Genomic DNA, 25695 nt, shown 5'->3' with positions numbered 1-25695 from the left:
GAGACTATTCTCATCTGGTAACACTGGGGATCATGTGCTTATTTTGACAAGATCCCATTTTTCTGCACTTTAATTTGGCATATTATCTAACTGCAAAAACTCTGAAGGACAATAATTTCCAGAAGCAGATTTTTACCTGTGTTGCTGTTTTATATTCACACAAGAGGACTGAAAGTGTCTGTCATTTGCCCATTTGATGGCAAAGTAGAGAAATGAATGACCTTTGTTCCATTAATTCTTTACAAACAGGCATCGTTTGTGTTTCTACCAGTGTGTATTCATTTTTAGAGGCATTCAGTCCCCCATGGCAGCTTCCAGTAATGATCTTTTTCTTTTGCCAAGGCTATGACAGAAGTCAGGTTAAAACAAAGGAAAGCATTGGGAAAAAAAAAAGTTTAGGTATTTACATGTTGCTGGGATTTCAGTCTCCTGTAGTTCAGCTATTTCTGGCTCCTGTTTGTAGCTGTTTTTTTTTTTTTTTTTGCCTTTCTGAACTATAAAACACTAGAAAAAAAATGCAAAAGGTGTAACAATAATTGTGTTATTTAAGCAAGAGGATGGTTATTTTTCCTCAGACATGTAGAAGGCATTATAACAGGATCAGTTCTAAGCTGTTTTTCAATTTAGCCCTGCCTTTTGGCATGATGATGATAACGGCTTTTCAGTTTCTGATGTCTGCACCAAGTTCCGGGGCCTAAATGCTCAAAATGAATCCATCTTTTTCTAGAGTGTATTGAAACGCAGATGCCTTCTGGGGAGTTAACATTTCAGAAAGTACTGAATTCTGATGGTCAGGTGCTTTTGAACTGAGTCAGGCTGAACAGCTGAACCACTGTTTGAACTTTTTGTCTAACACTCTCCATCCTCATCTACCTCACATTCTGTGGATAACAAATCTTAAATTTGTTTTTTTGTTGATGAGTATTATTGTTCTGAGATGAAAGGAGTAGTTTTTACCCCAGCATGACATCTTTCCAGCACACAGAAAGGAGTGGGGTGGAGAACCTAATGACTCATAGTGTAATAGCCAAATACTTAAATTGCTATCATTGTGCCAGGTAACAACATTTTTGTGGCAGAGAGTGGCAAGGAAGTGGGGATATGTTTATTTTGTGAAAGAATCTGTATTTGCATTATTAGAACTACACTCCCCTGCCCTGAGCTATCAGTTTTCCACTTTATGGTCCAACAGAGATTGGCACCACTGCAGAGATATTTTGTTCTAGTCTTACAGCAGAAACAATACCTGCTGTTACTCCCAAGTAGACAAACTGTCTGCTGTGGGTATGTCTTTGACCAGCAGCACACAGAGCACCTCCCTTTGCTGCAGGGGGAAGCACATGGTAATTGGGGGCTTAGTGAAAGGAAGAAATTCAAAAGAGCAGTGTGGAGACTCCTACGAGTTCTGTTACAGTTGCCAGGAAGTCATCTGTGTCCATGTAGTTCCTTAGCACACCTAAAAACCTGAGATGTGTGCAGTGGCACAGAGGGTTTAGTGCTGTGTGAAGATGGCAAGATGTCCGCACTAGCTGGGCAGTTTTGAGAGTCCCCACCAAAACAGAAGCGTGGTTCTCACTGAAGACTGTGGCAAGGCTTCTAATTACTGTGAAGATCCAGGACAGGGGGGCTGCAGGCATTTTAGCTAGTTTCCTGTGTCATCCCAAGAGTCTTCTCATAGAGCCTGCATGCACTCTTACACATTGAGCAGCAGGTTGGATTACCACATAGACTAAGCAGTTTCAGCAGTGGTTTGGGGACATGCAGTCTCTCTCCACTATTTGAACTGTGGGTAAAGTTTGTTCCTGGATAACACAGATTATGTGACTGCCTGAAGCACCAGAAAGTCTGTGCTGGCACTGCTAGTAGCAAGGCACTACATCTGGATCCTCATTGATCCAGCTGACAGAGGACCAGCTCCTGTCAACAAGAAGCCTGCCTGAGAGAAGGAAGCTTGTACACCCAACAGAAGAGAGGTCTGAGTGGCAATATCAAGCATGTCATGAAGTCACCAGAGCCAACAAAGGATCACAGCCAAATGTAATGTGTCACAAGTGCCAATTAAATACTTTTACAGTTTAGTGCTTCATAGCATAGGAGAAGAGGGTAAGTCCAGAGGGCAGACTTCGTTGAATTTACTTTTGTTTTTTCAAGCACATTGTTCTGAAGAAGCTGAAGGAGAGCTGCCTTGATGAGTTTTGATTTATAATGGCCTTTGCAATCACCTTCTGTTGTAGTATTTTCATATTCTACAAAACCTGTCAGTCCTTTCCCCTGGAAATCCTAAATAAGCTATCTATCCAGACAATATGTGCAATTCTTCTGGAGAAAAACAAGCATTTCAATAACGACCTGCTATAGAGCACTGACTAAAAAAACTTAGGGTTTTTGTTCTCCTCCATCAATAAGAGCACAAGCATGAAAGAATAAAGCAGAAACTCATTCTTACTCTGGCAGAATATGGACATGTGAACCCAAATCCAGCCAAAAACAAAGAAAAGTGTGAATTAAATGGATAAGTGAACATGAATAATCACAAAAGCCTCTTTTCTTTCTCTTGTCATCTGTTTATAAACTCTTGGAACTTAATTCTGTTTAAATGTTGCTCCTTACAGAACAGCACCCCTGGATTTCTGTATCATCAGAGAATGAACTAGATAGGGCTTCCTTTCCACATCTGTGCGCTCTCCTATGTTGAACCACACAATAAATTGGTTGGTTACGTGTGACTGAACCTGAAAAATTCAATCTTTTTTATGTAGTAAGATTCCTTCTAATGAAATTTGCATATAAGGATAGGAATTGCCTTTTTCCCACATCCAAGATTTTAATGCCTCTATAAATCCTGATTTAGAAGTTGTAGCTTTTAAATTGATTTAATTGCTTCTTCTTAAATCAAGGGTGGTTTCATAATGAGGTTACATTTATTCTTTTCCCTGAGGGAAACCTGAGAAATAGGAATTTCTCTTGAGTTCCTTCTGTTGCTGAGTGTTTGCTGTTTGCTTCTAGAGCTTTGGCTGAATGACTGATTCTCAATGTATTGTGTCTGCCGTGCTGGTCGGGTGAGGCTCCATGAGGGTCTTGGTTTAAAAATAGTAATAGCAGAGAAACCTGGCTAGCTGGGAATGCTAGGCTGATGGGGCAGAAACCAAGCAGGATCTGCAAATTGGTTCCAAAGGATCAGTGGTAGGTAAGGCAACAAGCAACAACAAATCACTGAGCAGGCCAGCCACATGCTTAGTGTATTGGAAGGTGGATCTCAGTCACTCCAGTGGTTATATTTAAAAATTTGTCTACTGATCAGTGACTGAGGTTTGTTTACACTGCCTGAACAGTTGCAAGTTGTGTTTGGCTCAAGTGCCAAGTGCGTACCTTGATTGCACATATCACTGGGCCTACTGTTACCAGCACAGTTACAAATTGCCTCGCCATTGTGAAAATCGTCTTACGGTCTTCAATCATAGTTGCTGATTGTGGTGTGCTTGCACCTAAATTCCTGGGGACATAGGAGGATCCTGCCTGGTGCTTGGTGCTGCACAAGACTGCCTGTCACAGGATAACGTCAGCAGGCTGTGCCAGAAAGACGCTGAGGCTGCGAACTATCATCATAAGGTGGCAGTGAACTGAAGGGCAGATATCATTTCAGCAGGGGTTGCGAGTCCCTGTATCACAGATACCAGTCCAGTTCCAGTTTGCTGTACAGCTTGGAGCTTGTTCTCTCCACAATAATTCAAAGAGTACAACAGCTCTTCATCCTGATTGTAAAACAGAATTTTGGACCCAGTTGAAACAGTGGCTCTGATCCAAAACTTTCTTCAGCTGAGCAGTCACAATCAACACAAGTCCCAGACTGAGCCCCACATCAGTATCCATGTGAAGGGCAACTTTGTTTTTCTCGGATTCTCAGAACTACTTGTATTTGAACTGCAGACATGCCCTTTGAAAAACAGAGAGATTTATTTATAATTGCCTAGATTTGCAAGCTTGCTTTATTACATTATTTCCTGCCCAGAGTTTCTTAATACTGAATAGAAATTATTATGAAAACTTCTTTCTTCAGGGCATTTCCAGGCTAGCAGCACTGAAGCAGAACCTGTCATTGCTGGTCCAGTTTTATTTCTGGAAAAATCTGCTAAACTGAACCAGAGTTCAAGTCCACAAGGGGAACACATACACACATAACATTCGTGCACGCACTCAGTGAGTTAGTTCCAACTCCTGTTGTGGGACTTTCAGCCTGGTGCCTTTAAATACATGAGCAGTTGCTTTGCTAACTTGATGACCATCTTTTTTCTTGCAGTGTCCTGTAAAATTTATTTTGTGTATGTATCTCAGAGTCAGGAATATCCCTATTTTTCTGTTTTGCCAATTCACTGGCTGTCAGTTGAGTAAAAGTGGGAGTGGGGGGGAGAATCAAACTCAGCATGAAGTATGGGACTTCAGCCTAAAACGTAATATGGAATCTTTACCTCTGAGCAGAACTGTAGAATCTTATGCCAGAAAACAATACAGGCTCATCCAACTAGGGATTAGCTGTTATTATTCTGGCTTTTTGTTGCTAAGTTTTTAATGCTAAACCCATAAGGAGAATAAAAAATCAGCTCACTTTAGAGGTGGTAAAGAACTGGGCAGGGAGTTGGTACTCACCTGTAATCTCCTCGCTCTGGTACTGCATGGCTGACATCTTCCATATACTGAGAGACCTCCAGAGCTCTGCATAATCTGCCTTTACTGCTATAAGGGCATTTAACCACAATAGCAATGAGCTTCATAGGAACACCTTTAGCAATATGCAAGAGCTTCACCTAAAGACTCTTGAACTTGTAAGCGCATTTTCTTGATTTTAATGGGGTTTGGATTAGATTGTCAGGGAACTGAATAGAGCTGTTTCTGACATTTTGTGTGGTAACAATCTGCAGTTCAAGCCTCTGACCGCACTTCAGCAATTTGAAACTCAAAAGATTTCAGTGCGGAAAGTCTGTGCTTCATTATCCTGCTTTAAGGGGAGGAAGCTTAACATGTAGTAGAAATGAGTACGAAAACTGCTTACTTCAGAACATTTCCAGGCACAACTTGTTGCAGTAATCCATTTTCGTTGCTGGTGGGGGCTCCCTTCCCAGACCTTTATGGATTGAAAAAGACTTCATGTCCCTAAGCCCCCCAGGATATATTAAGGTCAGGACTAGAATGCATTGGAGAAGGAAGTTTCCATCCCACAAAAACTTCAGAATTTCAACATTGGTTCTGGTTTCAAACCAAAATGAGGAATTGACATTTCAAAGCTTTTCAGAGAGTGAAATATTCCCCAGACCTCTGATTCAAAAATGTCAGTATTTTGTTTCAAACTGTGTCCACCAAATCATTACTCTGAGCTGTACATTAGAGGTACAATGTCCCTATTCGCTTCTTTGCCTACCAAGCTGATCAAGCAGTATCTTCTGTGATGCTTATTTTCATGACGAGTCCTCAACCACCCCTAGTCAGATGAATATGCCCATAGGTCAGTGTCTCGGTAGGCTTTTCTAGCTCTGCAGCCTAAGTGAATTTACTTTTCCTGATAGCTGGGTCTCTCCTAGTGTGTTGCATCTTTGGCATTCCTGATAAGAGCCATTGCAAAACCTCCCCTCTGTGTTTTGTTCATGTTATGGGTGGATGCTGAAACAAAAAATTCTGCCTTCCTGTTCCTTGCTGAATCTCCTCAGATTTCTGGGGGGATGGTGACATGTTTTCACCCATACCTTCATCTTTTGCAGTGAGTTCTCTGCAGCCTTGACAGAGACTGAAAATAATGTTATGGAAATAACATATTCTCAACTCAGCCAAACCTATGCTTCTTCTGCTCATAGAGACAAAAGTTATTATTCTCATGAACTGTGTATTTTTTCAGGAGCACTTTAATATTTCCTTGTCTGATCTTTTGCTTTCATAAGAGTCCAACTTATATAATTTTTTCACGTAAGAGCTACTAAAAAGTAATATAAGAGATCTGGAGTAGTGTTTTTCATTTTAAAGTATTGGTAACTCCATTGCAAACACTACCAACCTTTTTACTTAATGTAATTACCTCCAAAATATTTCCCTAGGAGGTGAAGGGGGAAAAAAAAGAAAAAAGCCGTGAATTTGAGAACATTTTTTATTTCAGGCATTTGTTAATCACTCATAAGGGTTTTTAATGGAAATTTCATACATATTCACAGAGCTCTGGATATCTATTAAGACAGATAGTCTAACAGAGTAAGGCAAAATCTCTGCAGAAAGCTTGGAGAGAAATATGAAATTTATTTAATTTCATCAAAATTTCTAATAGCATAAAATTATCTGAAAGACTATCAAGTACAGGAAGATTAAAACGTATTTTGTACATACCACATAAGTTTTGGTGTTCACAAGAGGTCTACATTTTGCTCATACTTCCATTTGAAATACAGCATTTCAGCAAAAGAATTATTTTTATGCTACACACTGGCAATGGCTGTCCATCTCAAACAGAGCAATGAACCTTAATATAACATCCTTTCACATCTGAGATTTTCCTGGTGGTTTCCTCTACAAGTTGTGACCTAGCTCCAAATTGCTCAGTTTATAAATTAACTTTAATCAGAGACAGCCCATGGCAACGTGTGAGCTGATGATTCATAAAGCTAAAAAGGCTTTACAGTAGTAAAGACTGATTCTGAAATTGGTTGCCTCATACCTGGATTTAAGATCCAGCCCTTTTCACATCCAGGCAGTTCACATGTTCTTTTCAAAATAGGCGAAGGCATGCAGATTTGGATACCACTCTAGACTGAACTGTTGAGTGAATATAAAGTGTGTTATGAGCAGATATGAAAGGGAATTCTGGCCTTTCCGCTGATACCTGGGTTCCTCAGCATGACCCTTCTCACTGTGGGTGCTAGTGAGCTGTAATGTGCTTGAAGGAAATTCATCTGCTTTGCAGGCATTACGTCATACAGCTTTCAGATCGTGCAAGTGAATTTTTTTCACATCTTGTCTATACAAAGACATTCATGAAAGTTAAAGCGTGTATATCAAAGGTGGTTCAGTTCCTGTAAGGATATTCTTATTCAGAAAAAAATAGACCTAAATCTTACATGGTATCACTGATATCATTTATGTATCTGTACTTGGAAGCTCTGTAAGGAGTAGTCACAGTCAAGGTAATCTTAACTTTGCTTCAGCTATCTAACCACTATTTGTCCTGGTGTTTCTAATGTGATAAAATATCTCTTGCAGTCTTGGTATGACTAAGTTTTCAGGGCAATGTATCATTTATGCTTGACTGTTACTCGATTAGCCCTCATTAATTCCCCTGGAGACATCATAATATAATGCAGAAGCATGGGAGACTGACCCAGTTCTGACCCAGCAGAAGTGAGTAAAGTCAAAGAAATTTGATGATAGTTTTCATCAAGTGTGAATCTAAACCTATAATGATTTAAATTAAATTAATTATACTATTAATATGACAGATAACCACGGAAACTGCTATTGTGCCACTAGTAAAATAATGATGTTAGAAATGGGAATTGAATTGCTAAAAGTAAATACTGGATATTAATCAAAGCCTGCATTTTCACAGGTAAGTGAAGAGAAAGTGTCAAATCCAGAAGTACATCTCACCCTAGCAGAGATCTGCAATTCTGCACACATAGGTTTGCACAAATAAGGAATATTAGTCTGAATGTTTAAGTGGTCAAGTTACACATGGAGCTTTTATGAGCCTAGATGTTAAGTGCCCTATTTGTTCTTATCAGTTTCTAGGATCCAGCTCCCTGATTTAACTGAAACTCACAGACGCAGGAAAATATAAAGCTGAAATAAGCACTTTATTTAAAATTCCCAGTGTTTATATGTACTCTCTGTTTGGCTAAGAGTCTTAGCACAAACTCTTTAGAAGCAGAATTCATAGACAAATATTTTTTCATTGCTTACTTTTCACACCAGAATGCTAGAAGGCCTTCCATTTTCTAGAATGCATAAAGTTAATTATAACACTGTATGGACTTGCTTAATTTCTTGGATTTCAATTATTTATGTGCAAAATTCATAATTCAGATGCAGAATTCAAAGTTCAAACAAAAGGCCTACATTAGCACTGTGCTAAATAAATTTATATTCCCTTTATTTAATTTTAAATGTATTTAATTATAAATTTATATTTGATTCTCCTGGGAACTATAGTTTTTTGCAAACTAAGAAGCCTAGTTTATCTATTTAAGTTTTAAAATTTTGAACCAAACAATTTGCACATAAGCATAAAACCAGTTTCAGAGCAACTAATTGCATTTCTGACTCTGAGTTCTTTTGTTTTAACCATTCCTTCTTTATCAGATCTGTAACAATGTCTGAACACAGGTATTGATAGTGTGGAATGGGATTATTGTCAAACATAATTAAAACCACATGGATTTCCCAACTACGTAGCAGGTAAAATTTCACTGAGATCTCAGCCATGTTACTATTTATCTGTGCTGCTCTTTACTTTTATCTACCTGTCTGCTTCCTATCTGTCTTCTTCTCTATTTCAGGTATTTTTCTTCATGAAACTCTAAGAAGTGTAATTTCTGATAGGACTCTGACCAAGAAATGTTCACAGTGCCCTAAAAACCCAACCTCCAACAATACTCTTTTCTTTCTCTGGACTGCAAAAGCCATTGAGTACTAACCTGCTCACTATCTCACGTCTGAATTCAGTTTAAACTCCCAGCCAGATTTGCTCAGCCTCTTTCATTGCTAAGGTACTTTATGGCCCTCTAGAGATGCTGAGAGAGAAATTTGGTGGTAATTAGTTGCAGAGATGGATCGAGCAGTCAGTCAGTAGGTGCTCACATTGAACTGCACATCTTTCTTTCTTGCCAGATCGTTGGCTGTGACCGCCAGCTGGGAAGTGCTGTCAAGGAAGATAACTGTGGGGTCTGCAATGGCGATGGGTCCACCTGCCGGCTGGTTCGAGGCCAGTATAAGTCCCAGCTCTCAGCAAATAAACGTAAGCTGTCCCTTCTGGTAAAGTGCCATCTTCCTCTCTTAGTGAAATATGCATTTCTTGCAAGCTCGATTTCACCCCTCTTTCTCAGGCAGTTGAATGATCATAGTCAGTCTGGTTGTCCCCACAGTTTCTTTCCTCTTGGGTTAAATCAGACTTGTCCAGACTACAGCTCTGGCTCTGGGGGTGGGCAGGGGATTGTGGAAAGGTGTCACCAGTATATTCCCCATCTCAGCTAGCCAGTTGCGTGGGAGGAGCGGGAGAACGAGAAGAGCTAGCTCTACCCACACTGCTCTGGCTGCATTAGCTGGCTAGGCATAGGACTCAGTCCACCCTGCTCTGAACTGAGTGGTTTATGCTGCTCTACAGCAGAGGGGAACCTTGGGGGGATGGTGGTGTCAACCTGGCACGGTGCTCCCTCTCAGACCTACGCCTGCAGCATGTCTGCCTGCATGCTGAGCATGGTGACTCAGCCCTTGGATGGACTGAGATGCCTAAGTCATCAGGAGGTGCCTACATGGATGGGTATGGAGGCAGACTTTTCAATCTGGTTACAGCACCATAGATGGAGCTATAAAAGTTTTGGGATGAGAGATAGGGTGTGTCTGGTCAGTTTGAAGGAAGCGTAAAAATGTGGGTGCACTGTTATGCCTATGTAGACACACCTAAGGAATCATGTGTGCTAGCCTGCAAAGCACAGGCCCCACTCAGTGGCATTAAGAGTTTAATCAGACCAGCTCTACCATTCTGGAGTGTTTTTTTCCAGTGCTGAATAACACATGACCTAAAAGATTCAAATAGCACTGTAATATCTGCTGAAGACTGTATGTGTACACTTGTGGATTCCTATACAGATGCCATTCAGTTTCTGTGAAGGGCAGTGAGATGTGCTTTTTACAAAAGCTTCTCTCTGTCAGAGGATAACTGCTTGGGTATGGAGCACAGCACACAGAGCAACAGTTAGCACAGTACACCTCTGGGTCTGTGTTTGCTAACTGAGAGGGAGACAGTGGGAGAAAGAAAAAGAGAGCCAAGGAAGGAAGAAAGGAAGGAAGGAAGGAAGGAGAGAGAAAGGGAGAAAGAGAGAAAGGGAGAAAGAGAGAGAGAGAAAGAAAGAATGAAAGAATGAAAGAATGAAAGGAAGGAAGGAAGGAAGAAAGAAAGAAAGAAAGAGAAGGAAAGAAATGAAGAAAAAAACCTATTTTGTATGAAGGAAGGAAAGCAATAATCCTCATAAGAGTTCCATTGCTGAGGCAGAACTGCACATTAGAGGGCAAAGAAAATAATTCACAAAGATTTAGGAATGGAATTTCACCTCATTGTTACTGTTTCTGCAATGTGCATGAACAGATTCAGAAATCTTCAGGCTGCTTGAGACATGATAGTATTTGTGAACTTTTTTGGCAAAAGTCTTTTCCTGTAGGAATAATTCATTGTTTTTCAGTTGCTTTGTGGTAAAAAGTTGTTCCTCTCTTTTCTACTGAGGATAAAGACACTAATATATTATGCACAGTACTAAAATGTTAATAAAATAGAGTCCCTACTCCCAATGGTTTGCTATTAAATATAAAGAACGCTATATAGCTAGAAGAGCAGATGGCAGAAAGCATAGTCTTAGAGGGAGATAACTGTGAAAAAAATGTTAGAGAATGGACTCTTCAGACACATCTGCATGCAAATAATTGTTAGATAGAATTGAAGTAGATAATCAGATTTTGTATGCACTCTGTATAAACCATGTGGCATTATTCTCTCCCCTGCTGTAGACATACATGTTGTTATGCAACACAATATGAATATCGAATATATCAAAAGTAAGTGCTCCTTTAAATTGGCTTTTTACAATTGTAAAGGCACACTTACGACTCTTTACATGTGTGAATTAATATGAATTCTTTTTGAGGTTTGCTTCCAAACGGTTTACGTACAAACTGTGAAAATTTTAGCTTTTAAATGTGAAAAGCTTTTAAAAATCTACTCTGTGTTTATTTTCTGCATTTATCCTCCTCAGCTCTGATTAAATACCTGTCAGTTTGGCACTTTGTATCAGCATCTTGCTTATTTGTCACTGTAAACCTATCTACATAAGCCTATCTGGGATCAGGGCCTGATTTGTTTGCTGGAATGACTAGATTACATTGGGTTAGTCAATAGCTTAATTCCAAATTATCTGTATGAAATAATTCTTGTTTCTCAGGAATTAAGTCTATTTTGTCCGTGGTATGAACAAGGTATTAAAAGCCTATGTGAGCCAGACTGCCATGCAACATAAGAAAAATCTGAAGGGGCATGTGCAGCAGTGACCAGATATCAGCAGAGGTGTTCTGTGGGCTCACTTGGGATTTTTATTTGCCTAGCAGAGCATAGCATTCAATATTGAGGACTGTGCTAGGGAAATTGGACAGTGACCTTTATTCCAGCACTGTTCCAATAGTTTCTGAAGTTGTTTATATCTCAAAACCACCCCAGACACAGTCTTGAGCTCATCATACTGAATTCATTTTCTCTTGGTGCTCATATCCAGTTCCCTTCTCCATGCTGTTTACCTCATGCAAAGTCATAGGAGAAGGATATTACTGGAAAGAAATTCATAGAGCTTTTAAACACTTAGCACTTGCTACAGGAACAGCTTCCCCAGTATTCATAGGGGTAGTATACATCTCCCAGTGGCCTCAGAAACAGAAGCATAGCAGGGCAGGAGGCAATGTGACATTGAATTCTCTTTTACATTTTTGTGAAAAAGAAAGCACCTGTGTCTATGCTTTTTTTCCTATTTAAAAAAAAAAAAAAGCTACAAAATACTTCGTTCATTCCAGAAATATCCTTTTATCTTAGTCCTAAGCTTGGGTAGTTCAATCTTTCTAAGTCTGCAGAAAGTGAATCTTTCCTTTTTTTTATAATACCTCCTTTTGGAAAGAATGTATGTATCTTCCTATGGACATGAGCTCTATTTAAGCAGGCTTCTTTGTATTCACCAACGAGCTAGAGTGTTGCTCCCGCAAGTGGTGGGTGAATTCTGCTGATCACCTTGTGAAAAGTTAGTATTTCTCTAAAAAAGAATTGACATCTACTAGTGAAGCAGATTACTTCTAAAAGAGAATTGTAGAAATTGTTATGCTGAGGGAGAATAGATATTTATCTGATTACTCTTGCCATGGTTGTCAAAAATAGATGCAGTCCCAGATTTCTGTTGAATATCAATAGTAATGGGGAAATAGAAACAACTCCATTTTTCATCATGAGAACTAACAGTTAGACCATTTGTACAAAATCCAAATTCAAACAGAAGAAACTGCTCTCTCACGGGAACCTGATGTATGTACCTGACATATAACCTTTGCCTAAATCCTTGCACTTTCTTCACAGCCCTGGGCCACTGTCCTCTCAGTTATCTGGGACTTTCCCTTGCCTCCCTATGCATCTCCTCTGGAGGAAACCAACCACCCATAACACACTGCTTCAGGGTGCTCCACATGGCTGCTCCACAATCTGCCTCTCTGATTATTGTTGGAGGGAGCTGTGACTAAATATTACCATGCTTATTTTAATATGTCTCTTCACAGGAAATGTCTCCTTCTTATCGCTGTTAACCTCAGGAAATTATTCTTCAGTCCCTACTGCTTCTGCTTTGTGAAAGCAGGAAGCACTGTGATAAGCATAAATCCCACTGAGCTTTGCATTTCACATGAAGTGTGCTAGGATTTCAAATAGAGAGCAATGACAAGATCAGGTGAAATATAGTCCTAGCGATACCCTGGGGCAGAAGAGACATGCTAAGAATATATGATATATAAGCTTGCATGATCTTTAAACTGTCTGATTTTTCTGTGACATATCAGTGAGTTGTTAACTCTCCAGCACAGAGCTCATAACTGACAGACAGTCAAATATAATAATGACATGGGATGGTCTTTAAATAAGACTTGTAAAAAGACCATTAATATTTTTTGAAAAATTGAAGTTATTGTTTTCCCAGACTCATTCCAATAAATGTGATATATATACAGCAAAATGATATGTCATACTCATGGATTTTGTTCTCCAAAATGGATACAATACATTTGGGTATCTTGAATATGAGTGCCAGAATGCCACCAATAAAATAAGCATTAGAATATCAGTATTTAATGAATTTTGTAAGACTTGAATATTTGTATTTTCAAATAGAAAATCTGAATTCTGTATAGAAATGAAAGGTGTCTATCTTTGCTAATTAATGTGATATCAGAGAGGTGTATGAGCAGAGTGTGTGTTGAACAGAGTTTAACCCCAGTGTTACACAAGTCTTAGAAGACACTGAAATTTCTGGATAGATTGAGGAAACATATCAAGTCAGATTTTGAAAATGGAGACAAGGTTCAGAAGAGCCTGGGCACAGGCTGGAACAGTTTTCCCAGTTTGACCTGGTCAGAAACTTAAGGCCCTAGCTCATATATTTGGATGAAAGATAATATGCTTTTATTGGCTGAGTTAGCCTTACCTGACAAAGCAACACATTGCTTTGAGAGCAGAGCTATGGTTCTTGTTAGTGGGCATTACATGACACAGATACGAGCAGTTGTAATGAACAAATAGTGAAAGGGACTTCGTTCTGTTTTTCCAGGGGCTTTCCATTAGTGTTGTGGAAAGGGAAGCAAAAGTATAACACTCCTAGTCATTAAAATAAAAGGTGTGAAAGGGAAGGCATGCCTGAGGGCAGTGGGACATCATCACATAGCATGGGCAGGGTCATGGAGAAGCTGTAGGATTCAGCTGGGAAAGAGTCAAGTGAAGGAATGGGCTGTTCTGGTTAAACATGAGAATAGGCTTGTGCTTCTCTACTTCACCACAAACACCAATTCAAAAGACTTGGAACGGGTTTAAGTGGAGTCGTGGTGAAATAGAAAGCTGTTAGTTACTCTTGAAATCCAGACATGGTTGTGAAGGAATTGTGAATAAAGAAAATCAACAGGTTTGGGTTCTTCTAAGTAGAAGGTTCTTACCACATTTTCAGTTCTTTTTCAGATTTTTAATGTTCTCTTCATAGGGTTGTTTAATTGGTCCAAAATCTTTTCTTTTGACTGCCTTGTAAGCACCTATTTCACTCTTTATTTGAAAACAGATGGGAATTTCTTTGCTTATTTACTGCATGCATTTTTACCTTCCTGCAGTGGATGATACAGTGGTTGCTATTCCTTATGGAAGCAGGCAAATTCGGCTCGTGCTGAAAGGACCCGATCATTTATGTAAGTAGAAAAAGTTAGTGTACATTTGTTTAAGAAAGCCTTGCTAACCCGCAGTGCTCTGTTTACACTGTGGTGTCTGGTTTCCCTCTCTCTCAGATCACTAATTTCAACACAGGGATGAGTCTTGCCCTCAGAAGCTCTCCTCGGACCCAGTGACATCAGTGGTACACACTCAGAGCTGAGCTCTGCCAACATTACAGAATCCTTTGCCCCTCCATAATTCTTCAGTCCTTTTCTGTTTGCTTATCCTTTGGCTGGCTTGCTTGGTGCCAAGTGCTTTTGTTTAAAATTAATAAAATATATCCCACTGAGTGAAGAAATACTGAGGACAGTAAAGCATAATCTTCCCTACAGCTGAGCTTAGCCATCAAGCTGCTCATGACTTTAACAAGTTTCTGTTATGATAATCTCTCTCACTCCCATAGATGCACACACACAAGTGCGTGCACGCACACACACACAAAATCACAGTCTAAAGATCAGAAACAGCATGCACAAGTCAAACCATGATCCTTAGTAGTGATATTGCTCCAAGGAGTTAAACCCATTGAGTGCTGCTAGCCTGTCACTTGGTGGCTATAACACTTCCCTGCTTCGTCTGACAGGGAGCTATGTATCCCAGCAGCCGTGTATCACTCTCCTCTGGGAGAAGAGTCTCAAGATTTGAGAATATGCTGGAAGAGCTGAAGGCAAATCCATTTCTTTCATGAATAGAAACTCCTTACATCCCTCTTTCTTACCATCCAATGCAGTAGCTACTCACAAGCTGCTCCTGTTTTCATCAGCAGCAAATGAACAGTAAAGTGTTGGTGAATGGGATTTACTGTCAGAAAAAACACAAACTGTACTCAGAAGCACAAATAATTGTAAGATAAGTAGGGCTCCCCTTCTTCTTTTTCAAAAGGTAATAGGACTTCCCTGCAGCACCGCCCAGGTAGAGTCCTCTATGCTTGTCAGTGTAAATACAAATATTAGTGTCAGCAAGGAGGTGAAACACCAAATCATTCCCACTCTCCAGATTTCTTTCGCGTGAAGAACTTATACTGACTTGCAAAATAAGGGGTGGTTTATCAGTCCTGTTCTGTAGCTCACTGCTTGTGTTAAGAAAGCAGTGAGCATGCTATAACCTTTTAATGGTTCTTTAGATTTAGAGCTGTGAATAAAGACAGCAAATTACAGGTTATAAACTAAGGAAAAGATATATTATGTTTTTCTTAAAAGTTCAAATGCTGCCTGTACTTCAGTTTTAAGTGGCCCTTTGGGTATTCCTGAGCTCCTCCAGTATGGTTATTATAACTTTCCCAATAAATGATTTGCACTCTTCCATTCTCTTCTGTCTTCTTTCCCATTATAGATGTTCTCTTCCAAGGTAGAAAAATTTCGTACTTTTATTATTTTTTCAATGAAATTGAGCTATAAGACAGCTTAGGGAGAAATGAGATTTTAGCAGGAGAGATTGATCTAAAGCTGTCTTCACTCAGGCCATATCACATTTCAGCACAAAAAGATTTGAATCAGCGAGGTCTGCCTGAGTCACTGGTTGAGATTTAGATTAACTGCTCTGTGTAAACATGAATAAGTCCAAATATATCTCTTTCTTGTTTCAGATGTCTCCATGAATCTTTCTGTTCACCCATCAAAGGATTTGATATATGTATGAGCTACAGTCAGTTGGGGGGGAGGGAGTATTTTGCCCTGTGAACTTTGGTTGTGGGAGAAGTCAACAGGAGGCCATTATATATACACAAGTCTTAAAACCATCTTTATCCCTAATGCATGCAGCCTTGTCCAGAAATAAATATATGGCCGAGTGCATCACAAAGGAAGAGACTAGTCTCACTGAAAACCAAGGAATTCATTAATACAGAGCAAATTCTTAGTGTCCTGCCTCAGCAACTTCCTTCATGAATTAATTCCCATGACCCATCCTGAAAAGCAGTCTAATTACTGCAATTATCTTTTTTCTCCTAATTAACAACTTAATACATGCTAATAAAAACATTTCTCCCATTTACTGTCTCCAAAAATATGATTCCATCACAGAGTAATAGTATGTCCCCATCTAATTCAGATTTTGCCTTAGCTGCCTCTCTGTGTGGGAGAAGGTTTTGTGCATAATTTCACAAATATATGTGAAAGGATTACAGCTTTGCAGTCCTTCATGATGAAATGCATTGTCATTTTGAAATAACTGCAAGAAACAGTTTACTGGTGAACATGCTGTAAAGCATAATCTGGAGTTGGTAGGGAGGCTAACTAGATGATGGAACAGATCTACCTTCTGACTGTTGATTTCCATTTAAAAATGATTAATATATTTATTATGATTTGCCAATCAGAAGTAACTGCTACCAAACAGTATCTGAATTAATGCCCACTTTTTGGGAGCTGTGAATGCAGACAGAGCCAGAGGGAGAGCTCAGGAGGGTTCAGCACTCGCCTTCCCTTTCTACTCCACTGGAATGAATCAGACCATTTCTGGAAAAGAGGCAGGTTTTTTGTCATACTGATCTTTCTTTCCTGGACATCTTGCTTTCAGTTAATTGTCTACCTCAGCAACATGTGGCTAGTGACCCACCTTTGAACTGAAAGAGGGAACAACAACTTTTTAACAAAGCCAGCACTCACAGGGGAAGGTCTGAGTCATGCTCCGCATAGGAGCGTGACTTACTGAGAGTAAGTTAAACAACAGCAAATATGCCTAACTAGGAATGGATTAATATGTCTGGAAGAGAGTAAAAACATGACCTATAGGTGAGGGGGTGAATGCGGCGCTAGAAATCTAAGGGTTGAACAAAGCCAAAAAGCAGATGAAGGAGAAAAAATAAAAGGAACTTATGTGAATAAACTGTGGAAAGGACAAAAAAGTTGCATTATCACTAATTTAGGAGGCAAATCTGCACCACCACTGTTTTGTGTTTTTTTGTCTCACTTACTCTTACTTCGCATTATAATGCTCAAGTTTCCCACTCATTTGTTTGTATTTGTCAGATTTGGAAACCAAGACTCTCCAAGGTGTGAAGAGTGAAAATGGCCTCAGCTCCACAGGCTCCTTCCTCGTGGACAATTCTAGCATTGACTTCCAGAAGTTTCCTGACAAGGAGATATTAAGAATATCTGGACCTCTCACTGCAGACTTCACTATCAAGGTGAGGGTCATTGGTCATTGACCTCTTAAAGCAACATAAAGTAAGACAAGATCCATGAGAAAGATGAGAGAGATTTTTCTAGATCTTAATTTTCTGGTAGACATTTACCACAAAGCCTAGTCCAGGCTAGCTCTTGAACTCTATATGAAATTCTTCATAGTTAAACATCTGATGGAAGCCTCATTGGACACTCCTTGGGAAAGAGACTGAGTTTATGCCAAGAAAGGCATACCCAATATGTGCCCTAAAGAGAAAAGATGAACTCATTACAAGAAAAGCCAATTACTTTCTTTATGTGCTGCTGAGGTACATACCAATCAAGGACATGCAGCTTGCTTCGTCTGTGACAAGCAAAAAGAAAGTAAGTCTGTATCTTTGGCCCATAATTTGTGGGGTTTATACTAGTGTAATTGCACAGAAGACTGTAAGGGAGTGGAGAATGAGGTCGCCATCTCTGAAATAAATGGGATGACTTTGCTTGAGCAGTCATGGTGTCATTTTCAAGTTCTGCTTTGTGTTGCCCTGGCAATAAGAATAAAATTGTTTCCTCCCATTAGAGCATTTCTATTCTTCCAGGTAATATAAAACACATTGCTGGAAGCAATGCACACATTTTGTAGGAAAACACACATACAAAAATGAACATTTGGGAAATACAATAAAATAAATCCTTTTCCAGTAGGTCCAAGGAACTTGAAGGATTTCAGCTGTAAAACTGTAAAACCTGTATCATGTCCAGGACCACATAAATTTTTCACCATGGGCCCCAGAGGCAGATGACATTTGCTTTAACCTAGAGCTGATGGCAGCTAAAAGTTTGAACAATGAACTGGAAAATGCGATAAGTGATTGGGTTGGGTTAAGCTGGGCTGAGCTAGAATGGGTTAGAAGCAGAGCCCTGTAGACTGTCCCCTCCCCATCTCGGTATGTTAGTGACACAAAAAGCAAGCTGAAATCATCAGGACCGGTTCACAAGGAGAAGCCTGACCTGAAGAATGCATTCCTTTCCCTTTGAAGGTCAGAATGAAAATGCCTTAATAGAACAGATGCTGGTCAATTCAAAATGTCTAAAATACCTTTACCTGTGTTACAGATGATATCCAGATGATGAACATCAGTGCGATGTAAACAGTATTGCTCACTTTGCATTGTTTGTGCTACGGATTTAAGGCAGCCTGGTTAGTTAGAACATACCTGTTGGGGACAGCTGTAGACCATGTAGACCAATGGCCCTGAAATGGTAACAGGAGGGTTGGACTGTGTTCCTGGTATTTTCACTGTTACCTTTTGTGACAGGGAAAATACCTTTATCCCTTGGTGCTTGCATTTCCTTCTCTATCAAAGCAAGGTAAGAAGCACTGGTTAAATCAATGGCAGTACCCTACTTGTATGATGACTGAATGGCCAATATGAGTGTACAAGCTGGCTAGGCATGGGCAGAACAGACACTGCTGAGTTCAGATTAAACTATTTTAATAGTTCTGCTATGTGTTTGCACCTTTTGAAAGTCAGAGCAGCATGGCTCAGCAGGTGTTAATTTATTGACAAATCTGTTGTCTTAAGTGGATGTAGAAAAATCCACAAACAAAACCCCTGTTGACAGTTGTAGGATCTTTTCTAAGGTTAGCATTAGATTTTGCCTTGGATGAGGCACTAAAAATTCATTGCATTTGAATCACAGTAAGTTTTTTAATAAACAGCTATAGAAGATACTTCAGATATTACTTCATGCAACAAGGATATTACTCTATACTATTTAATTATTTTTCTAACAAAATTTTTTAGCTTCTGGGTATTTCATTTGTTATATTTTGTTGGATATAGGAGTGTACATGCAAGTAAGGCTAATACAGGAGTACCAAAATGCATGCATACCTCCCAGTTATGTCAGACTTGGCAACTGCTTTCCGTACTTACTATAGCCATGACTATTTTGCCTTCAGCTTGTGAGGGTAAAGCAGTTTAAAAAATCAGGTGAAAGACATCTCTGTGGTATTAGCAAGTTTTCCTTACAAAGTGGGATGTCTTTGGGTGTCAAGATTTACTTTCCTGCAACAAAGCAGTTTTTACGCAAATAGATCTAAATGAATTTGTAGATGTAGCAGAACTCTAGTTTTAGGATAATTGTCTCCAGAATGACTGTTATAATCCTTTTCAATTGACCCTGAATGCTCTTATTCAGAGAGGTCAAGTTAGACACCTGGTTATAATTCAAAAGGAGAAACTCAATGTGAGAGTTGACATTTAAGCTTCTTTATTGGTGACATGGAGTGCTTTAAAATTGGAAGAAGAAACCTCATGCTGTTTCTGTAGGAGCTGAATTGTATAATTGCTAGATTTCTTGACTTCATGATAGTCAGTGGACATCCCTTGTGTGCTAAAGTCTTTTCACAATCTTTTCACAAGATATGTAAATGGTAAGGATAATTCAGTAAAACAGCTCTCTTTTTAAAAAATAAAGGTGTTCCCACAAAATGGGAGAAGAACTGGAGTTTTTCATGTTCTTATTTTTTATACTCATAGTTTGAGAATTATAAATCTCCATTATAAACTTTTAATGTTTGAAAAGCAGAAGACCTGGAAAAGGTGCCAGCAAACTTAAATTCCACTTGAATTTTGCTCCTAAATTCTGAGGATTTCCCTGTTTTGATGTTTTTAATACAAAATTCTTATTCACGTGAATAGAAATGCCTTTTTCGTAAACAAAAGAAGTGTCATGTTTGATAAAATCGTGGTGAAATGAAGGTCAGTTTCACTTGGAAGTCTTTCTGGCTGACACTGTGATCTAGAGAATAAAGCAGTAATATCACACAGGCGGACTTGTCCTGTGTTGGCAGAGCTGCCACTGGTCTGCTGTGTTGCCAAGGTCACTGTCCTGGTTCCAGCTGGGACAGGGTTAACTTTCTTCCCAGTAGCCTGGGGGGTGTGCTGTGTTTTGGGTTCGGTGTGAAAGGTGCGTTGATGGCCCATTGATGCTTTGGCTGTTGCTGGGTGATGCTTGCACCGGGAGGGGGGAGCACAGCCGGGGTGGTGGACCCAGCTGGCCAATGGGGTATTCTATACCATGTGACATCATGCTCAGTATAAAAACCGGGGGGGGGGGGGGGGGGGGGGGGGGCTCGCCCCCCGTTCGTGACACGCGGTCGGCGGTCGGTGAGCGGTTGTGTTGTGCATTGCCTGCTTTGTGTATTCTGTTATTGTTGTTGTTCTCACTGTTATTATTACTGTTCTACTTAGTTTTATTTCAATTATTAAACTGTTTTTATCTCAACCCGGGAGCTTTCCTACTTGTGCCCTCCCAATTCTCTCCCCCATCCCACCGCGGGGGGGAGGTGATCGAGCGGCTGCGTGGCGTTTATTTTTGCTGGCTGGGGTTAAACCACGACAGTCACACATTCACCTGTCTGTGCTAAAAAGTCTCCTCTGTCGATATTGTCCATTTCAGACACAAAGTAGAGAAACTTGGAGTGACTATTTCATGTCATACATCTGCACTCCTTTGAGCAGGATGAATTAATACTGTCAGATGGGATCTACAGCTGATAATGTCGTGCTAACAGTCATCACTGGTCGACTAAAGCAATCAGCACTGTAAATATGAACCACCTGACTTATAGGCTTCCTGAAACAGCCATTAGGGATTGCCAGGGAAGGGTTAGGGCTGGCAAAGCACAGCCTTTGTTTTACAGGCTGTGTGTTTTGCATAGCGAGGCCCCTAGCCCTGTGGCCCAGGTGTGAGGCAGCAAAGAGCAATGTCTTTAAAACGAGATCTAGTAAAGGGTGTTGTCCAGGCTTGGGGCTGGTTTGGAGGAGAAACCACTGTTGGCCTACATCTAGACTGGATTAGGTTTATGTTGGTTTTCAATCCCTGGTATCAAGATGAAGGTTTTTTCAGAGGGCCTGCATGGACCAACAGCTTTGCATCAGGGATGTAGAGGGTTGGATCGGGTAAATATTTGTCTGGAGGCTGTCAGAGGTATTTGGATTAGGATTGGATTTGTATTGATGCTGTCTTTTGTAGTGCTAGGGCTGACAAGCTTTGGTTAAGGGCTGCTGCCAGAAGAGACTGCCTGGTTATTTTTTTGTGCTGGTGGCTGGGGATACTGCTGGCTGATTTAGAAATGGTGCGGACTGGGTTCCCTTGAGCAAAGTTACTGCTGAGATTAGGATTTTGGCCACCAATTACCCCAAAAGGCATAAGATAGAGCTCAAAACTGGATGCTGAGTTGCGCAGAGTACTAGAGCTAGCCAGACAATTCTTATCTCAGTTGTGATCTAGCACTGGCAGAAATTGCTGGTGAGAAAAATGCATTTGATTAGAATCCAGGTTAACAAAAGAAAATAAGGTTGGGGCTTAGCCTAGACTTCCCGGGCCTTGCAAGGGCATGCAGGAGATAATGCATGTACAGGCAGCCAGCTGGCAGAAAGGTTGATGGACCTTGTCACGCTAGGGCCAGGACTGGATTAAATAACCACTTTTGAACTAGGACCATACAGTGATGTACCTTGTGGAATGAAATAAAAGATTATTTCAATACTCACTTTAGGGCAGAGGCCAAAAGATGTAAATCTGCTCTAGCAGCAAGGACCTACTGTTTATGGCTGGCTTATTGTTGGATTTTAGATATTACCATATGAGGATTGGGGGTGATGACAGTAAGGGTCTTCTGTGTACTTGAGTTCTGATGCTGGCAAAGGTTTCCAGAGGAGATTTTGCCTCATGTTTGGGAGAAGGCTGCAGGTCAGGCAGGAAGTGGTAAAGGATCTAGTGTTGGAAGCACTGGTAGATCAGGGTTAGGATGGTGCTCCTGGAAGTAGATGAGTTAGAGTTAAGGTTGAGTGTACAGAAATAGTAAGAGTTAAACTTTAGTTGTGACTGAGTCAAGTTTTATGTTATCAAGGTCAAATAACCAAAACGCTTTGCTTAATTTAGAAGAGACCATTGGAATATAGTCCCTTCATCATAAAACAGTACTACCTCTTGAGATGTATGTCTTCCTGAGGCCACTTCTGCAGATTGGACCTAGCTGGAAGCAATTCTGTAACATGGACTGTGTCACTGGCTTTTGTCAACCTATGTTTGCATTCAATACTTTTTTTTAAACAATAGTCATAAAAATCACACATTCTGATTTCCTGATTTCCAAAAAATATACAATTGCTGTAATAATTTCTAGGTCAAGCTCACAAGTAATAGCCAGCCTGAAAAGAGATCTAATCATTATTTATCTTGACTAGATCTCATGACAAGTTCAGAAAAATTCTACCCTTTTTCTCCTATTTTGCCAAATGTTGTAAAATTTTTGGAAAGCCATACAGTGTCTTTTTGAAAACAATGTACAGATTCTACTTCACATCTACCTTTTTTTTCTGTTCAACATAAATTATTTCAATTAATAATTCTTAGAACATGATCATTCTCCTAATCAACATATTCCATATATAAGTACATTGGAACTGCCATACTAGACCGAGCAAAAAGTCTGCTTCACTCATGTTTCTGTTTCAGAGAGGAACTGGTTTCAGATACTGAAAGAAAAGAGTGCCAGAAACAGATCAAGGTTACCCTCTGCTTGTAGACCCTCCTTCTTGACCCTCATGTTGCATTTGGACTATTGTGTCTAATGACTCAAATGAGCCAATCTTCAGGAATTTCTTTAGGCACTTTTGTGCTATATTTGCGTTCTGACAACATTTAGCTCGTTGGGATGAGTTCCACAACGAACTGTGTAAAATAAGAAATACATCTCATTTTTAAACCCTTGGTGCAATATTTTCACTGATTCCTTCTGGTTCTCCCACTCTGAGAAACAGGAAATTACTACTACTGTTTACCCCCTTTCTCCATTACTTCTATATCTGAGATCTCTGTCATCATCATTTGCCTCTTTCCTAGCGCCGTACTCTATTTAATCTTTACTTTTATTAAAGATGGTCCATAGAAGCGTTACACTTATTTCCCTTCTCTGTCCTTTTTCTGGTTCCACTGTGGTTATATATTCATAATTTTTTATAACATACATAAATATGTAATTTGTGACTAATATTTAAATATATGAATGTCTATTTTGGAAATATCTCTTTCCTATAAATAAATGTGTAGTTTAATAGAATGTAATAAAATTATTTAATATTTCTTTAATATACATAGATTAACTATATGATATATAAATATATATGTTGAGAAAGAGTAAACGACACATAATGATGAGGACACAAATGTATTCTACTTGGCTGTGTAATGTTCTCTTCTTTTTTCTTCCTCTCTGTAATATTCCGTTAATCTTTTTAGCTGTTGCTGCACACTGAGCTGATATTTTCAGAGGAATGCCTATAACAACCCTACTACCATTCTGAATAGTAGTAGCTAATGTGGAGGACATTTTCATGTATAATTAGCATAAATAATTAATTGTATTCTCCTATAGGCATTATTTCTTTTTTACTGAACTTGAATTTAGTCTGCCAAAGCTTTGAGTGCTTTCACAGTTTCATTTTTAGCTACCATTCATAATTTTTTTCATTAGCAAACTTGGTCAGCTCATGGTTGATCCTTTATCTTGTTCATCTGGGAGTCTGGCTAATGACTCATGTCTTAGCATTTGCCATGAACTGGTCCAGACTGAACTGGAAGAGGGTGAGGCTCTGGAACACCTGCAGTACATTGATGACATGATTGTATGGGGCAACACAGCAGAAGTTGTCTTTGAGAAAGGGAAGAAAATAGTCCAAATCCTTCTGAAGGCCGGTTTTGCCATAAAACAAAGTAAGGTCAAGGGACCTGCGCAGGAGATCCAGTTTTTAGAAATAAAATGACAAGGTGGATATCGTCAGATCCCAATGGATGTGATCAACAAAATAACAGCCATGTCCCCACCAACGAGCAAAAAGGAAACACAAGCTTTCTTAGGCGTTGTAGGTTTTTGGAGAATGCATATTCCAAATTACAGTCTGATTGTAAGCCCTCTCTATCAAGTGACCCTGAAAAAGGACAATTTCAAAGGGGGCCCTGAGCAACAACAAGCCTTTGAACAAATTAAATGGGAGGCAAGAACAAGTTAGAGGATCGTTCTCTGTTACCCAGTCATCAGCCCGTGGGAGGTTCTTCTCCTTCTCTTCTCCTTCTTCACTCATGTGGATTTTGTCTATGACCTTTGGTGAGGGACCTAGAAGAAAACCGGTACCCTCATGAGGGCTGAGGTGCCTTTATCAGCCCTCACGAATCTTTGGCAAAGCAAACCACAATGCTCAGAGAGCATGTTCTTTCTCAGTCATCCATCTTTGAGCTGTGTTCTTTATTTTCATTCTACCTACTGACCCCATAACAGAGGTAAAGATTATTGGTCTGCAGTTTCATGTATTACTCATTCTAAAAAATGTTGTCACAATTTTCTATCTATTTTCCTGTGGTGTAAACAATAATTTGTTCATTAAAATAGGCTAAATGTGGTCATGCATGATTTGCATTCCTGTGCTCTTCAAAGAGTACATGACTGGATCTGGAGATATGTTATTGTTAATCTTACATACTTCTTTAAAGTAATGTTGATCTGAAATCTACTGTCAGGTTTTAATTTGAGGCAATAGAGACAATTCTTAGACATGTTATTTTCTATTCCTCTGACAAATTTTTCTTTGTAATTTTTCCTTTTCTTATTCTGTAACTTTTTTTTTTGGTATCGTGTAAATTTCCCAAGTCTATCTATTTCAAAAATCAGTCAGTTTTAAGTACTATGAAGCTTTGGTGCCAACCTTGTTCAGTTTTCATCATTTTAACAAATTTTTTTGTGGCAAACATTGTCTCTTTATTTTGTTAATTTTATTTTTATACAGTATCTACCACAATAGGATCCTAATTTTTTACATTAATTTCTTAGGTATTGCCATGATTAAATTAAGGTTAATAAATATTCTGCAATGGGGATTAAGGTGGCTTGCTCAGAGGTGAATTCTCTTACCCTGGGAGCATGCTGGTGGTGGTGAAATGGTCTTTCCATAGATGAGTGGGGTCTTATGGGTGGTATCCCCAAAAGAGATGCAACAGGGCTGGTTTTGGTGTATTTGGGGTTGCCCTTGGTTCTGTGCAAGAACTTTGGTCTTCTCATTTGAGAAGCTTCTGCTTTTGTTGCACTTAGTAGTGGATTCTGTACAGATTATCATGGCTGTTAGAGCTGATACAGCAGGCTCCGTTGCTGCCAGCTATGCTAGCCAGTCCATTGCACTGATTTTCTATTTTGTTCTTCCTTTGGGGAGAATAATGGAATTTGAGAAAAGATTTGAACCTTCTAGCTTTCTGTTTTGGCTTTGTGAGAGATTTAGCCTAAAGGATTTTTAACAG

The 25695-nt window shown here is 39.6% G+C and overlaps 1 protein-coding gene across 1 annotated transcript in view; it reads left to right on the top strand.

Annotated features, from left to right (window-relative positions):
• ADAMTSL1 (ADAMTS like 1) overlaps positions 1-25695 on the top strand; it is a 461995-nt gene that overhangs the window by 317741 nt on the left and 118559 nt on the right. The window contains exons 6-8 of the mRNA XM_075137804.1: positions 8860-8986; positions 14134-14208; positions 17200-17357. Of these exons, the coding sequence (XP_074993905.1) occupies positions 8860-8986; positions 14134-14208; positions 17200-17357 (360 nt within the window). The remainder of the gene's footprint in view (positions 1-8859; positions 8987-14133; positions 14209-17199; positions 17358-25695) is intronic.

The sequence above is a fragment of the Calonectris borealis genome, chromosome Z (genome assembly GCF_964195595.1).
Source record: "Calonectris borealis chromosome Z, bCalBor7.hap1.2, whole genome shotgun sequence".
NCBI lineage: Eukaryota > Metazoa > Chordata > Aves > Procellariiformes > Procellariidae > Calonectris > Calonectris borealis.
Note: the sequence above shows the minus strand (reverse complement) of the source record. Positions and strands in the feature narration are given on the sequence as shown.